This window comes from Copadichromis virginalis, linkage group LG18, assembly GCF_057382275.1.
Source record: "Copadichromis virginalis isolate Kocher_CV1m ecotype Utaka linkage group LG18, C_Virginalis_male_GT1.1, whole genome shotgun sequence".
NCBI classification, from domain to species: domain Eukaryota; kingdom Metazoa; phylum Chordata; class Actinopteri; order Cichliformes; family Cichlidae; genus Copadichromis; species Copadichromis virginalis.
The window spans coordinates 15,035,207-15,051,138 of NC_140635.1; the positions used below are offsets into that span (position 1 = coordinate 15,035,207).

Genomic DNA, 15,932 nt, shown 5'->3' on the forward strand with positions numbered 1-15,932 from the left:
GGCAACCCTCTCTACAAGCAGGTGCAGTTTTATTGCAAGAGTGCCTTGAAGAGACACAAACATAGATACTGTATTCAGCCTCAGGCCACATGGTACATGAGTGTTTATCACATGGGGGTTTTCTTTATATTTTACCTGAAAAACAACATTCCCACCCACTACCCCCACCCCAGTTCAACGGAATTTCTTCATAGTGTGTGGTGTTCAGAAGTGATTCCAAGTTTTCCAGTTCTGCCTGTACTCCTTTGCGTTCGTACAGTGTGTTAGACACATCAGATGAACCTGTTCTGATTGCTGTGTACTTGTTTACATGGCATCAGTGCTTTTCAGCTCCACCTCTCCTACAAACAGATGTGATCACTGACTTGTAGCTCGCAAGCTGTACAGACATAACATACACACACAGTTTTAGCCATCATATCACTTTATAAGTTGATTGCAATAGCTGGTATAAAGTTAATGACATAATATTTTCCTTTTTTTTTGTTTACAGTGGGGAAAACCCAAAGTGATGTGGTCTGAAATGCCTAAAATTACTTAAATGTAAAACTTTAAATGATCAGAATAGAGTGTTTTGCTTTTGGAGGTCTTCAAGCTGTTTTCAAAATAAAATTGTCAAGTCAAATATCCCCCAAACATGACACATCAAGCACAAACTGCAAGCAAACAGTTATTCTGTTTCACATTCATAACCCTATCCTTAATAAGAAATGCCCGAAACTCTTTAACCCATGATTGTTTTTTTTTAATTCATGATTTATTTATTTATTTGCTGTGTTGCACCGGCACATGCCGGGGTAAAATACTTTGGAGACTGCCCTGTTGTTAATCTTCCTTGTGTCATTACGCTGTCTCATCCTTTAGTCTTTCTTCTCCTCCTTGCTCTCCTCTTCCTCTGGGTTGTACACGCTGACGGTGAACTCGCCGGCCTCTGTGCCATACTTGTTCTTCACCACAAGGGCGTATTTGCCAGAGTCAGCCGTGGAGACGGCGGCGATTGTGATACTGGCGAACTTGTTGTGCTCAAACTTGAGTTTGTAGTGGTCGTCAGATACCAGCACCTTTTCGTTCTTCGTCCAGGACACCTCAGGTACAGGCTCGCCCCAAACGTTGCCAGTTAGGTTCAGGGACTAACGAGTAAATATAAGTTGGCAGGGGATTGATGGGTGTCACACATATGCAACAAGAGAGCTTATCAGATTTTAGAGGTAAGACACACTCATAGAATAACACAAACTAAGAGAGAACAGAAAGAATAAGAGAGTGACACTCTTCATGAATAGAGTGAAAAATTGTTTATTTACCTTGCCCTCTTGGATTGCAACCACATCTGGCAAGCCTCCAACAACACGAGCACGGTCTAAACAGGAAATACAGGTGCAAGTGTCAAACATCAAGGAGAGCTCGTGAGCATTATACTCACCAATGCTGCATTTTTCAGTGGTGTAGTGAAGTGTGTTTTAGCTGGAAATTTCCTTTGTTCACTTTCATATTTCAGCTACAGAGGAGATCTATCCTTTAACCACGCTATATCCAAGTTAAAATTTAAGCGATATCCCAAAAGATGTTACATAATTTCATAGAGTGGTGTCCCTCGGGAGAAACCAGAGAATAAATAGGCACTTACTTCTCTCAGCGATTGCTGCAGCTCTAAGGGAGGAAGGAAGGACACAGACATTGTCAGAAGCTTTCTAAAATGGTATCGTAGTTATTTCTAAGTATGTTCACTACCGGCAAATGTATTTTGAGTGCATCCAAAACAGCCCTCATGTCTATTTTGAGTTTGTGATGGTTGCTGCTCTTTATTTCTGTAAACATCCTCTTCAGACAGAAAAGCTGAATTACACAAAAGAAGGATGGAGTCAGATGAGTTTGTTTACTTACTTGAGCCTTTGGAATTCTTCAAATGCCTCTTCCCATGCTGCACCAGGACAAATCACCAATCATAATTTAGTTACATAAGCACAAAAGATAGACAAAGTTAACAGGATGTGGTTCTTTCTGCGCCTGAAGCGTCTTGCTCCTTTTGACTTTAAAACTTTTACCCACCCTGGCCAGTCAGATCAAAGGCTCTCTTTACACCGTCCTTGCCATCAAAGATGTCCATGCTGTATTTGCCCTTATCCTTCTCAGTAGGCTCATTGATCTTAAGCCAAAGCTGGTCTCCTGTGACTCCGGACTTAACTCTCTCTGAAGCAGCAATTTTGCCGTCTCTGGTGAAGGAATCAAGAACACAGACATCAAACAATGCCTGACTCCTAATTTATTGAAATGAAAATGTATACAATCCAGTACACCAAGGAATATGACTCAAGTACGGAGCAATACTTGCAGCAGACACTTCAATCTTGCATAATAATCCCTGTTTTGTTTTGTTATTTAAATGTCACATGTGGCAAGATTTTATCCCCATCTATACATATATAATCATGAACATCAACAAGAGAGCTGATGGTTTTAGCCATTTTTTTTACTGTTTCATTTTCAATTTGATTTTCGAATGGCACAATATTACCTCATGTTGTGTACTGCAGGTCTCAGATATGCAAAAAGTGTTGCCATAGTGCACAGACCAGCTTTGAAGGTCTTATACAAAAAACAGTACCATGACTACTATTGTGATACTTTACACAAGTAGTAATGACAACTACAGTACAAAAAAGCAGAGAAGTGTTAAAGAATTTCATGAAAGCAATTAATTTAACTGTTACAATATGTAGATGAATGCTGGAAGAGATATATATGGATGGCTAGATTCATGTTAATTCTAAAAGCAATAGGTAATACAGAGAAATTAGTTGAAATAGCTGAAATTATGAATAAATATTACGCTAAATGTAATTGGCTTAGCTAACTGTGGCATGGAGACTATGTTAACCAAACTTTACAGATTTTAATTGAAACAATATTTAAATAAAATGAACATTTCTGAAACGTGACACGGTGTCAATAAAGTGGTACTTGCAGTGCTTATTTGACTGGTCGGTGTGGTTACATTTGTTACGAAAACTCGACTTTGTTCTGGGGGAGAAATAATAGTTCACGAGTTGCAGATAAGCATACAATTAATATCAACTAACATCAAGTACAACAGGTGAACCCATTTTACAGCAGTCATCCAATTCTCAAATTCTAATCTCACAACGTTTCAGATTGTTGTAGTTACAATCGGAAAATTGTAACTACAACAATTTTCAGATGTGGAAATACATCTCCTCACTATCAGCAGCTTGGCTGTCCTTAAGCCTCTAATAAAAGAAAAAACATGCAGCTGACTGTGAGACAGCTTTATCTTCTTTCCTTTCATGCAGGATTCTCCACAGTATCTCACACAAAAGGAATTAATGAAGGAAGCCCTAGAGCACCTTTCCTAATGGATTTAGAGAATTCAGCCAGGTCTTGTTATGGCTGTCTTGCAGCTCCTTCCGCATCACTTCCCCCAGTGAGGATTATGGACAGTATAAAAGATAGATGTAGCTGCTGGGTCGGAAAAGCAAAGCCAACTGTGGAAGTGCTTTTAATATCCATTCTTTTTAATAGCCACCAGGGGGCAACCCTGGTGGCTACAAAAGGACAGTTGTACTGTACAGTTCCACTTAAGCCTGAAGGGCAGCACAGTAGTTAGTATTGGCACCTCACAGCAAGAAGGTCCTGGGTTTGAATCCAGTCTGCGCCAAGATGGTGATGGTGAGAACATTTAGCTTGAGGTTTTATATGCAAAACCACTTTTTCAGTTCTGCCCACAAAGAGACTTTACCGCACAGATCCTTCCGATACAAAAAAAATCAGTTCAAACATCTGTTGTCTGTTTCAAATTGTGTTTATGTTTTGAGGTAGTTTTGCCTATTTTTTAATGACTTATTTTGTCTTTATGTAAAAGTGATTAGCAAAAATTCTGCAGATAAAAATGTTGTTTTTTGAATTAACTTGAATGATGGATGAGAGGTGAAACGTCTTCAAGCAACTTAAAGAAGTCCAGACGCTTTTCTTTCCAAGCTCCTTAGAATGAACTTGAATCATTTACACATGCATTTATCACGCACTAAGAGGTTTACCTCATAATTTCATGTACAGACTGTATGGTTATAAGCAACATTTTACAATGCTGGTCAGATAATTTTGCACAGTGTCGATAACAGTATGACATCAATCTAATTGGACACCTCTGAGAGTCAAGGTCAAAGACTGTTATCAGCTGCATTTGATTTTAAATGTAGTTTCATGATAGTATTGCTTTGTGTATTTTATAAGTGAATGAGTCTTAAAATAAAATAAAAGATTGCAAACCAGGACAATTTCACATACTTGTGGAGCCAACCAACACCCAGGTCCTCATGGTAATATGTGACCGTGGAGTAGAGGACGATGCCATGCTCGGTACTGAGAACTTTGATTTCGCTGGAAGAGTTAGCTGTAGGGAGAAAAGAGCAAAGACAGGCACTTATTTGCATCTCTTGGAGCTAATATCGGATAATGGTATGCAGTAAAGCATGAAATATTTAGATGTTAATTGTTCGTTCTCAGGAAAAATACTTTGAATAGGCACATTCTGCTTCTTTCTGTGGGCCTCTTTAGTGCGTGGTCTATGTGTTGTGCTTCATTACTGCCTGGTAAGTGTGAATTTTAATGACTCACCAATAACCCTGAACAGCTCATTCATTACAGCTTGGTATCCTGGGGAAAAGCATGACGACAGCAATTAATGTCACATTCGCTGATATTACTTTTGCTTTTCCGCAGCACTCATTTCCACTTTTCCACTTGATTTTCAGCTCCTAAAATTTCTGAGGGAGACTACCTGCATCTGTCAGACTGAAGGTGCTCTTATCTTTGCCTCTCTCATCCCTCAGGAAGACCTCGTAAACACCCGCGTCGTGCTTGGAGATCTAAAATTCAAATTAAAAGTCACATAAGTATCCTTGAAGCAATAATGACATCCCCTTAACCTCAAAGTGAGGGGAGTGCAATATTATTTTTGGGACAGATAAAAGACAGTCAAATAGCCAGACAGGGACCAAGTAAACCGAAAAGGCAAGCTTTTCTCCCGCCCGTGATGCTGCAGGCGTTAAAGGGAAAACATGGAAAGGACAGAGAAAAACATGGATATGGGAAGACAAGGAGGACACATGGAGAAATCAGGTATCAACTTATGGCAGAAAGATTATGTCCAGACTTTAGGTCTTGGTGGCGGGGGAACGTCCTCTGCAGGTGGTTTTTTCTTTTTTTCTTTCTGTTTCTCTTGCTTAATAACCCACTGTGAATTAGACAGATAAGCCAGTTATTGCAAATGCAGCTGACAGGAGCTCATGCAATGACACCGACCCTCTTCTAATGAGTAATGCTTACACAGTCTCAATGAAATATCAATGTAGCTTCCCTGGCACTGGGCCCTTAGCGTCAAACCAGATCAAAATTCTATCAAAAAGAGTTTTTTTCTTTTCTTTTTTGTGCATGTAAGGTTGCCAGAGAAGTTATATTGATTATTGTTAGAATGAAATGAATGAGTTAAAAGCGCATGACATGTACAATGGAATTACGTGGGTATAAATACGATCGCCGAGTCTCCAAGTATGAAAATTCAGAGAAAGCATTAATTGTAGCAGTTTCGGTACCCACTGCATCTATTCAGATCCCCACAGGGAACACGCTAATGTGCTGACTCCAGCACTCTACTACAACCTGGGAAGGTGAATATTTTCCATAGTGTTTCATCATTTATGAATGTATGTGTCAGAGAGGGCTGGTAGACAGCGCAGCAGCTGGTAAGGCTGTACAATGGAAGCAGAGCTGCATCAGCACTCCTGATAGCTCTTTACTCATAAGCTCACAACTCCTCGCAACATACGGCCTCCATCTAATGGCTGACCTTTCCGATATTAAAGGTCAGCTCGCCGTCCTGCCTCTCGATTTTCTTAGCATCCTCATCATCCTCTGCAATCTCAATGCAGTCCTTAGACCAAGTGATCTCAGTCTCTGGTCTGACATTTCCAATCTATGAAACAAAGAGAGAGACAGGAAGGAGTCGCTTTACCTATATGCTCCATCTCTGAAGAAATATCAACAGCGCTGTAATTATTCACATTCGTTTCTATTACCTTGCATTTCAGCAGTACATCACATTCAGGGGTAACACTGAAGTCAAGGTACTCGACAAAGTGAGGACCTGAAAATAAATGGAATGATTACACAAAAAAAATTATTTGTTTAATTATCATTAGGCTTACTTGAAGAGGCGTGAGATTTCTTACCTTGTTTCCTGACCCATTCTGCCCTCGCAAATTCTGACTTCTTTTGAAGCTCCCTGAATTCTGGACAAAGAGAAACGTAAATGCTAAAAAACAGATTAAACCCTTATTTTTCACTTCATTCACTCACAAGTGTATTAGAAAATGCGTGCCATAACAAAATGAAAAGGGACAACTGTAAGTAAACGTTGCCTTCTGCTGCCCCTCAATGGATACATAATTAAACTGCAGCACTGGCGATACACCTAGCAGACTGGGAGAAGTCTATATTTACACTGACATTTGCATTGTGTATTTTTACAGCCTTCATTTTCATGCTGTTCTCTTGACTTCGTCTTAACTGCTCAGTACTTTTATGCCATTTTGTCAGTCCTTAAAGTTATAAGTTAGGCTAATCCAAGTTATTATTATATCAAAATGAGGGTCAAAACTGTATTAGCCATTAAAGCTGCTTACCATCTCCAATTAGCACCAGACTGGTTGTACCCTTAGCTTTGCCATCCACCAGGTTAAAGGTGAACGTCCCCTCATCTGTGACTTCCAAAGAGTCCATGAACATTTCAATAATACCGCTGGACTTGTCGAAGTTCATTATGTATTTCTGAAAACAGTGAGGCAAACAGAAAACCTCTGATCCATCAGCAGTAAGGTTACGTTCAATTTAAAACTGGGGGGGGAGGTGTCGGCATTATTATTGCAGCATTATTCCTACCTTTCCCTGAGAAAGGATAACATCGTTGAAGACATACTCCACTTGGCAGTCAGAAGTGCATTTCTCCACCTGAGTCCAGAATCGCACGCGACCCTTCTCGAGCAGCTCCATAGCCATTTCGTTCTTAAAGGGAATAACTAGAGAGCACCAGATTTATTAAAGCTCTTGCAGAACAACTTCTATTTTCTTTAGGATTATTGCATGTAGGTATAGATGTAGGGCATAAAGTCACAGTGGGTATCAGCAATAACAGAGTTAAAAACAGGCTTGTAGGCTGCATTTGTTTGAGAAAAGAAGTCATTTTCAAACCATATTTAAACCAACATCTACATTTATTACTAAATAAAACTGAAATTCTGGTCTTGGTAACATCTGTGCTTTGTCCCAATATTCACCAGGGAACTTGTGATCATGGCTGATGTCCAGAAGACGCTTGAGACCTGTCAATTAAGAAAAGAACAACAAAATGGATGAATGTCATGACCTCTGTAAACCGACAGAAGTACTGCACCATGTAATCTGAGACAGCCTTCAAAGGGCGTCTCACCCTCCTCAGTGAGCGTGTAGCTGGAGGAAATGCCGTCAGTGTTGGTGACTACACAGGAGAAGGTACCCAGATCCTCCAGAGAGGGACTATTGAAGATAGCTCTGGATCTGCAGATGATGACACAGCAAGGGAGGAGAGTGGGGACATTTTTTCTCTTTTTAGCTGATATCATCTGGTGACATGGATTCTAATGCTGGGGGAAAATGGTGGTAGTGAACATTTCCCCTTGTGGGACAATTAAAGGATTATTCTATTCTATTCTATTCATTAGTGGTACATAATGTGTACTTACTTTCCCCGTTCACTGATAATAGTCAGACGAGAGGTGTCTGTGATCTCTTTGTAGTTCTTGGACCAAACAAACTCAGAGCCCTCCATCATCTCAGAGCACTCAAAGACCATGGAAATCACACCGTCATCATCAACATCCACGTAAATCTCTTTGGTGCCTAAGGGAGAGATATTAAATGGTGAGAGGATCCTCGATATTAGTATTTTCAGTCCTCAAACTCAGAATTTTAGTCATTAAAAGAGTAAATCATCAAAATAAAAAGCCTGGCCATCAGTGTAGAACTGCAAAAGAATGTCAAGTCATGTGTGAGGACAAATTTTCCACATTTTTTTAAGACTGGATAGGAACACTCTGTGACTGACTGCATCAGTTACATAACAGTCTCACTCACCAGGGCGAGTCTGGGCCAGGATTGGACCTAAGACTGCAGAGGGCTTTCCAACTCCAGCAAGATTTTGAGCACGCACGTGGAACACATAGGATGCGCCACCCTTCAGTCCAGTCACCTGATTTAGCACATAACAGGCAGGGGTAAGAAAGAGTCCAACCACCAACTATTAAAACCAGTATTTCACACGTCGTATTTGACATTAAGATATTAATGAACCAATTTTATTCAAACTGAATTATATGCATCTTCCTCACCTTCATGTATTTCATCTTGTTGACCTTTTCATGAACACCTTTCCAGCATTCCTCACCAGCAGAGGCCTCCTTGATGTCCAAGTAGTAGCCATTGACAGGCGAGCGACCATCAAACACTGGTGGCTCCCACAGGACCACCACAGAGGTGTCACGGACCTCCAGTACATGAAGACCAACAGGAACACCTTAAAGATAAAAGTGTTTAAATAATTAATATCAGGGGCTAAGGTCTAATTATATAGACAAAAACCTGGCTTAGCACCAAATTATAATGCTGAGAACTGAAAGCAATATAAAGTGATTTAACTGACTGTTGTCTAAGCAATTTTGCATCAGTCTCTGTCTTGTAAAACATTGGACATAGCACAACTAAAAAAAAAATCATACCAGATAAGCATTTCTGCTAGATAAAGAGAATAGCACTTTTAATCAGTGTGGCTGCTCTTAAAAGTACGCTGAAGTTACCCAGAAAATATAAATATTTTGTCCTAGATATCTGGTAGCATATGATATGGATGTTTTTTCACTTAATTGTAGTGTGTGACAGTGTGTGATTATTAGTTATCATTTCCATATTATTCTTGGTCAGGTCACTGATTAAAAATGCTTTAACTTTTAGTAACCCCCTTACATAAGTTTTTCCTTTCAGTGGATAGTCAGTTATTGGTTTAACCCCTCTGTTACTAATATCTACCAGCTCAATTTTCTGTGTTTCGGTGAACATGTGGTCAGTGATACCTGGGACAGTAATGGTCCATTCTTTGCACTCCAGAGGTGCACTGGGCAGAGAGGGTTTACTCACACCAGCCATGTTCACTGCTCGGACTTGAAACTGATAAAAGAGCCTCTCCTTCAGGTTCTCCGCCTAAAAGAAACAAATGCAAATAGTTAGAGACTAAAAAGTGCCTGCCAGCTTCATTACATGCAGTGATAACATTTTATGTTTTATGAATGTGAGGCTGAAGGAACTTGAAACTTACTTTATAGGAAGTTGTAGTCAGTGCCTGGTGGTTCATTTCATGCCATTTTCCAGCAACGCCTCCCTTTACGGTTCTGTAGTCCACAAAATAGCCCCTGATGTCAGCTCCTCCGTTGTTAGCAGGCGCGTTCCAGCCCAGGACCATGTAGTCCTTGAAGGCCTCCTGCAGGGTCACACCGGTGGGCTTACCAGGTACGGCTGTGATGAGAGTAAACAGGCCGGTCAGTTTTAATTGTGAGAAAAAATGTGAGTAAGCGAGTCAAAACAGTTAACACTGAAATATTAAAACCCAAATTATTACATGGAAAATTAATAATTGCACACAATTTCATACAGACTAGCATTAGCCAAGTATCATACAGGTGTTAGTGGTAATCAGTGTTAAAATATCATGTTAGCTGCGACGGTACAGATGAACATCATACATGCAGCTGCATTACACACACAAGAAACACACATTTGTTATTTAGTATCACAATAATGGAAAAAGAAATACTTACACTAAACGCAAGCAGCTGTGAAACTTTCACACTAAGAAATTCTTCAAAGCCAGAACTCATTAAGATCATGCTCTTTAAGAACACAATAGTTTAGTCTTCATCTTGGCCAGGCACTAACAGGCACCCCTAAAGAGTTATCAAACAGCAGAACTCAAGCAAAATTAAACTTACATGCTTAAACCCTCAAACCCTTCACACGAATTAGAAACATTGTAAAACATGACCTGACTGGTTTAACCAAGCCACAAAAAAATATGTAAATACAAAAGTTAAAGGATGGGAAAGTTTCCAAATATAGTGGTAGCAATGAGACTGTCATGCAGGCACATGCAAGTTATCAACTGCACTTTTATAAACATATAATTCATAACCTTTAATAACTCATCCAAGGGACTTCTTCAGTCTCAGCTGACTGCAGGTTTCCCCCGAGAGTACAAGAGTCTCTTTGTACAGTACTCATGGCCACTGAGTAATGGTCATAGCAGATCATGAAACTGAGCTTATTGTTTTCAGGTAACAGTGCTAGTTTTGGTCATATTGCAAATGGGCAGGGATAGCTCAGTAGGTAGAGTGGTGGCCCCATGATCGGAAGGTCGGGGGTTCGACTCCACTGAACGGCTACCCTGAGGTACCCCTGAGCAAGGTACCGTCCCTACACACTGCTCCCCGGGCGCTGCACTGGTAGCTGCCCACTGCTTCACTGGGTGAATGGGTTAAATGCAGAGGAACTATTTCCCTATGAGGACTAACACGCACACTTAAACTTAAATGCACTGCTTATAATGTAGGGGAAACCTGCAGTCAGCTGAGTCATTTGGATAAGTGATGAAATGTTTTTCCCACTGAAAATGTTGCGTTCCAATGGACAGAATCAACTTTCTGGGATTTTCTTATTAAACAGGCATCAAGACATAACTCATTAACACATGAGATTTACAGGCAAATATCTGGTAGATTAATTGTATGAGAATAAAATCTCAGCAAGTAAATAAAAAAACAAAGAGGATTTTGAGTTAGGAGTGGTGAAAGACTATACGTGGATAAGGGGGGACAAAGGGGGGAAAGAATTGAATACTGCGGGCAAAGTGAACAATGAGAAAGAATTATGACACTTACAGATGGCAGCCTGTACAACTACAGCGTCAGAATTGGGGGAGCTCTGGCTGTATCCAGCAGCATTTACTGCCTTCACTTTAAACACGTAGTTTGCACCAGTAATCAGGCCATGACACACAAACCTAAACAGAAAAAAGAGATTCATTAGTATTAATCAATAGGTGGGATCTTTTGTAATATCACAAAAGGTTGATTTTGATACAAAATACTTTAAGCCATTCAAGTTACATTGCTTTTTTTTTTTTTTTTTTTTTTTTTTTAAAACAAAACAAAACAATAACAAACTCGAAGTCAGGACCTTCTTGCTAAATCCAGATTAAAAACCTATTTTTATTTGCTGGCCTTTGACCTCAGTGGGTAACTGACCTTTTTTTTACTATTTCTTTTATTTATATTTTATTGTTATTACTACTATGATGACGATGATGATGATAAACAGCTCTCTGAAGGTCCTGCCACATCACTTCACTCAGGTTGAGGTCTGGACTTTAACTGGGCCATTGCAACACCTTGATTCTTTGTTTACCACTGGGATCATCCTGTTGCATGACTCAATTTCAGCCAAGCTTTAACTCAGTGACTGCAAGGTGCTCAGGTCTGTGGGTACAAATCCAACCTAAATCATTAAACCTCCAACATATTAAGAGTTGGGATAATTAGTTTATTCTGGCACCATGTGCTTGGTTTTCTAGAGATGTGGAGCTCTGCATTTATGGTCAAACGTCTCCACTTAGGTTCATCAGTCCAAAGGAGATTGTTTTTGTCCAAAGGAGTCTTGTGGTTTGTTCAGATGCAATACATCTAAGCCATGCTGCCATGTTCTTTTTGGAGAGAAGAGGCTTGCAACCCTTTCAAACAAGCCATACTTGCTCATCCTTTTTCTAGTGATACTGTCATGAACTTTAACGTTTAATATGGAAACTTAGACATGTAGGGTTTGAGATGTAGCTCTGGAGTGATTGTGCTGGATATCCACTCCTGGAAAGATTGTAGCGTTGTCTTAACACACACCTGAATGCTTCAGATCAGTAAACTGGCAAAACATCTGCTTTTATAGAGGTGGTTACACTTTCTCATGTTCAGTTAATCAAGTGCATTTTATTAGCAGCACTTGACTGCTACTTATCCTCTTAATTCCTGTGGAAGTATTATAAACAAGACATAAAAAGATGACATATTTACATGGAAAAATCAGTATCCTCCATGTCTTAGAGCATGCATTAATTGCACCTTTAAACCTGCCCACCTGGTCTGCCTAACAGGCTTATTGTTGCAAGGCATCCAGACATCTGTGCCCACCACACTGCATTCAATATAGTAGCCCACCAAGTGTTGCACATCCTTGGAGGCCCCCCAGGAAACCACCACAGATGTGTCAGTGTTCCTGGTGGCAACCGGGTTGCCTGGAGCTGATGGCAGGTCTGTTAGAGGAAAAGGAAAACACAGAACATCCTATAATGCAGAAAGGCGCTGCAGCAGACTGTAAAATAAACCAGTGACATTGTGATTTTAGAGCTACTATTATTCAGTCCTGAGCAGGTCTTTTTATATGCAGCATTAGTTTTGACACACTTGGTTTGCCAGCTCACCCAGTTTATCTCCAACTATGACTTCTCCTGTGGATTCAGAGGCTTCACCCACGCCGGCAGAGTTGCAGCAGCGTACACGGAAGCTGTAAGATTTACCCTCCGCCAGGTCAAACAGGGCAAAGCGAGGAGATTTGACTGGGATACCAGTGTTCACCCTCTGCCAGGTGTCAGTGCCAGAAATACGCTGCAGTTGACAAAGAACCAGAGAAATGTTAGAGACTGAAACAGATATGAAATTTGACTATATGAAACAGGTGAGGTATGATTATTTATATAATGTCCCCATATGCTTGCTTTCACATATCACTATTCTAATAATAAGTCTGTAGGTCTTTGTCATTGTATTTGTTTAGAGACAAATTATGGGGAATTCAGGTAAAATATAAACATCATTTTGTTTTCAGTTTTCTTTTGCATTATTGTTTGTTTTGCATAATGCACTGTATGACCAAAGGAAATCAATTAGAAACGAGCATTTTTACACTGGTGTATTTACTGTGGAGCTTTCATTTTGCATTGTCTCTGCAAAATATGTTGACCCCTCACATTTACAAGTTAAATTGTTGTAGCTATCAGCAGTAAATAGTTTAAGAGCGTCAAAGGAGAAGAGTTAAGACTTAGCTAAGTGATTAGAAACTTTGTTTTATTTGCCATAATGATTTTAAATATAACAAACGATATAACTGATTCTTCTCATCAGTCCAGTAGTTTGACTCATATATATATATATATATATGATACAGTGCTTTCGGTTCGGTACGCATATGTATCGAACAATACAACATTTGTAATTTCTTTTATCAACTTTCCTTCTGACAATGCTGTCTGTGTTGAGCGCTCAGTGAATCTGCGTTCGACTACTCCGCCTAGGGTCGACAGTGCAGCCTAGGCGGAGTAGTCGAACGCAGATCCACTGAGCGCTCACAGACAGCATCGTCAGAAGGAAGAGCGCAGGGCAAGCTAGCGAGACAGAAGTTAAGCTCTCCTTACAACATGGACCTCCCCCACTCTCATTCAGATCTGGCGTTTGGAATTATTTTGGTTTTCATGTGACGTATGACCCTGAAGGTAAGCGAGTCATGGACTAAAGTAAAACAGTATGTTGGATGTGCCACGCAATGCTCAATTACATAAGATAAGATAAGATAACCTTTATTAGTCCCACACGTGGGAAATTTGTTTTGTCACAGCAGGAAGTGGACAGTGCAAAAGTTATGAGGCAAAAATTAGAATACAATAAGAATAATTACATAGGTGGGAACTAGTGTGTTAGCGCAGTTAGCTCGTTAACGTGTTGGCCGTCTAGCCCCATGCACGGGGCGATCGGCGGTAGCTCGTTAACGGAGATTTGCCGTGTTGTGGCGTTAAGGTCATTTCAACGAGATTAACCTGAAAGCACTAGTGGGAACACAACGAATATGACTGCACATTTACGCCGACATCATCCTAGTGCAAAGACAAGTGGAAGCAGAAAAAAAACAAGCAAGCATGCTACTAACTTTAGCCGAGTCATTTAGACAGCTGTTTAATATGCTGCTGAGAATATAGCCCAGAAGAAGCGGATAGTATAGCTTTTATTATGGAAAGAGCCATTTCTCTGTAATAAACTCTCTTTTCCAAAGATGAGTGATTCCTCAATCAGATACAGGGCTCGCAATATCGCTAGCCCAACGTCCCAGGGCTAGCAATTTTTTCAGTCGGGGTACCAAAATCTATCTCTGCCCTGCCCGTCGGGCTGTTGTAGGAAGGAAAAATATATGTCAATGCTTTTGCATTCTTTCAGAAATGTAGCTGGGTAATTATGTCATTGGCATCGGTGAGCCACTGTCAATATGTGACATATTGAAGTCCCGTTTGAATTTGCGCTTGTTTTTTTGCTTTCACTTTGCAATCGCGCGAACTGTGTATAGAGAGCGACAGCACTGATCTGTGAGTGATGATAATTTGTGCACCAATTCCTCTGACATCGTCTTATTAATCGTTAGCTTACTATGCAAACATGACAAGTGAAATCTCCCGCAGCTTAAACATGTGAGAGGTTGATCGCGCAGAGAATCGCTGAGCTTATGTGAGTGCGTGTGTAAAAGCAGCAGGATTTAAATTTGACTACGATGACCTGGATGACTGAGAACCTTCACAGACAGATATATATTTTAGTTCTGCTGAGCCAAATAAGACAGGTCAGGGTGAAGAAGTGACAGCCAAAGAAAAGCTTACCACAAAACGGAAAAGTTATGACAAATCAGACTATAAGGCAAAAAGAAAGTGCAGCTTTATGGTTTCATGGACAAAAGAATTTCTGTGGCTGCAATATGACGAGCTAAATAACCAGGGCTGCACATAAGTGGTCCGCAGGTGCGCATTTGCTGTCAAAATAAAAAACACGCACAAGGGTTAGGGTTAAATTTAAAAACTGTACTTTTGAGTTAAAATATATATTTATAATTTTAATAAATGACAAATTAAAAAGGCATGAACATTTTTTTGTATCGAAAAAATATCGAACCGTGACACCAAAGTATCGAACCGAACCGTGAATTTTGTGTATCGTTGCACCCCTAATATATATATATATATATATATATATATATATATATACATACACATATATATATTTCTATGGGACAGTTTTGAATGTTTTTCTCACCTTCTCAATGTAATACATGACTCCTTCATGACCCCTCTGGGCTGGAGGCTTCCAGGCAAGTACCACATAACTTTTAGTTGCCTCAGTAACCACAACATCAGTTGGTTCTCCTGGGACTACACCGACTGAAGAGGCAAGAAGATACTCATCATTTAGACACGACAACTGCAACTAGGTAAGTGCTGAAGTGACTGTACTGACACCAAAACGCTAATAGCAAAACCACATGATCTATGCAGACTGTTCTCTCAGTACAAACAGTATTTTACTATATAAGCTTTTCATGTATTAAACATAGTCTAAAGTTATAAGACTGACCAGATATCTGATGCTGATATTTGACTGATTGGATGTATGAGGTTGTTTATTCCTACAGTAATGAGTCTGAAATTTACAGGAATGAAGCAACTGTTTAAAAAAATGGGGAAAAGAACTGAGACAATAATAAACCAATACCACAAATACCATATCCCAACCTAACCTATTACAAAGACTGGGGTGGTAGTTTTCATAATCAGACACATGCAAATTCCTGATTTTGACAATTTTTTGTGAAGTTTGAATTTCTGATTAAAAATAGCACATTCAACCCCCTTAAACATTAATGAAAAATAGCTTACAGTTCCCCTTGATTAATGAGACAGGCATCACTCAGGAAGC

At 39.9% G+C, this 15,932-nt stretch overlaps 1 protein-coding gene across 3 annotated transcripts in view; it reads right to left on the reverse strand.

Annotated features, from left to right (window-relative positions):
• Nucleotides 1–12: 12 nt before the first annotated feature.
• myom1a (myomesin 1a (skelemin)) overlaps nt 13–15,932 on the reverse strand; it is a 30,110-nt gene continuing 14,190 nt past the window's right edge. For 2 of the 3 annotated variants that reach the window (XM_085440463.1, XM_085440465.1), the window contains 25 exons: nt 15,273–15,397; nt 12,626–12,809; nt 12,283–12,457; nt 11,037–11,158; nt 9,422–9,618; nt 9,180–9,306; nt 8,442–8,626; nt 8,188–8,302; nt 7,797–7,953; nt 7,505–7,611; nt 7,353–7,397; nt 6,958–7,094; nt 6,702–6,846; nt 6,249–6,308; nt 6,096–6,163; nt 5,867–5,992; nt 5,174–5,254; nt 4,799–4,886; nt 4,636–4,674; nt 4,306–4,411; nt 2,050–2,213; nt 1,885–1,921; nt 1,628–1,650; nt 1,305–1,360; nt 13–1,130 (listed from right to left, as the gene is read on the reverse strand). In XM_085440463.1, the coding sequence (XP_085296589.1) occupies nt 861–1,130; nt 1,305–1,360; nt 1,628–1,650; nt 1,885–1,921; nt 2,050–2,213; nt 4,306–4,411; nt 4,636–4,674; nt 4,799–4,886; nt 5,174–5,254; nt 5,867–5,992; nt 6,096–6,163; nt 6,249–6,308; nt 6,702–6,846; nt 6,958–7,094; nt 7,353–7,397; nt 7,505–7,611; nt 7,797–7,953; nt 8,188–8,302; nt 8,442–8,626; nt 9,180–9,306; nt 9,422–9,618; nt 11,037–11,158; nt 12,283–12,457; nt 12,626–12,809; nt 15,273–15,397 (2,939 nt within the window). In that variant the 3' untranslated portion in view covers nt 13–860. The remainder of the gene's footprint in view (nt 1,131–1,304; nt 1,361–1,627; nt 1,651–1,884; nt 1,922–2,049; nt 2,214–4,305; nt 4,412–4,635; nt 4,675–4,798; nt 4,887–5,173; nt 5,255–5,866; nt 5,993–6,095; nt 6,164–6,248; nt 6,309–6,701; nt 6,847–6,957; nt 7,095–7,352; nt 7,398–7,504; nt 7,612–7,796; nt 7,954–8,187; nt 8,303–8,441; nt 8,627–9,179; nt 9,307–9,421; nt 9,619–11,036; nt 11,159–12,282; nt 12,458–12,625; nt 12,810–15,272; nt 15,398–15,932) is intronic. The other variant, XM_085440464.1, reaches the window with a different exon arrangement.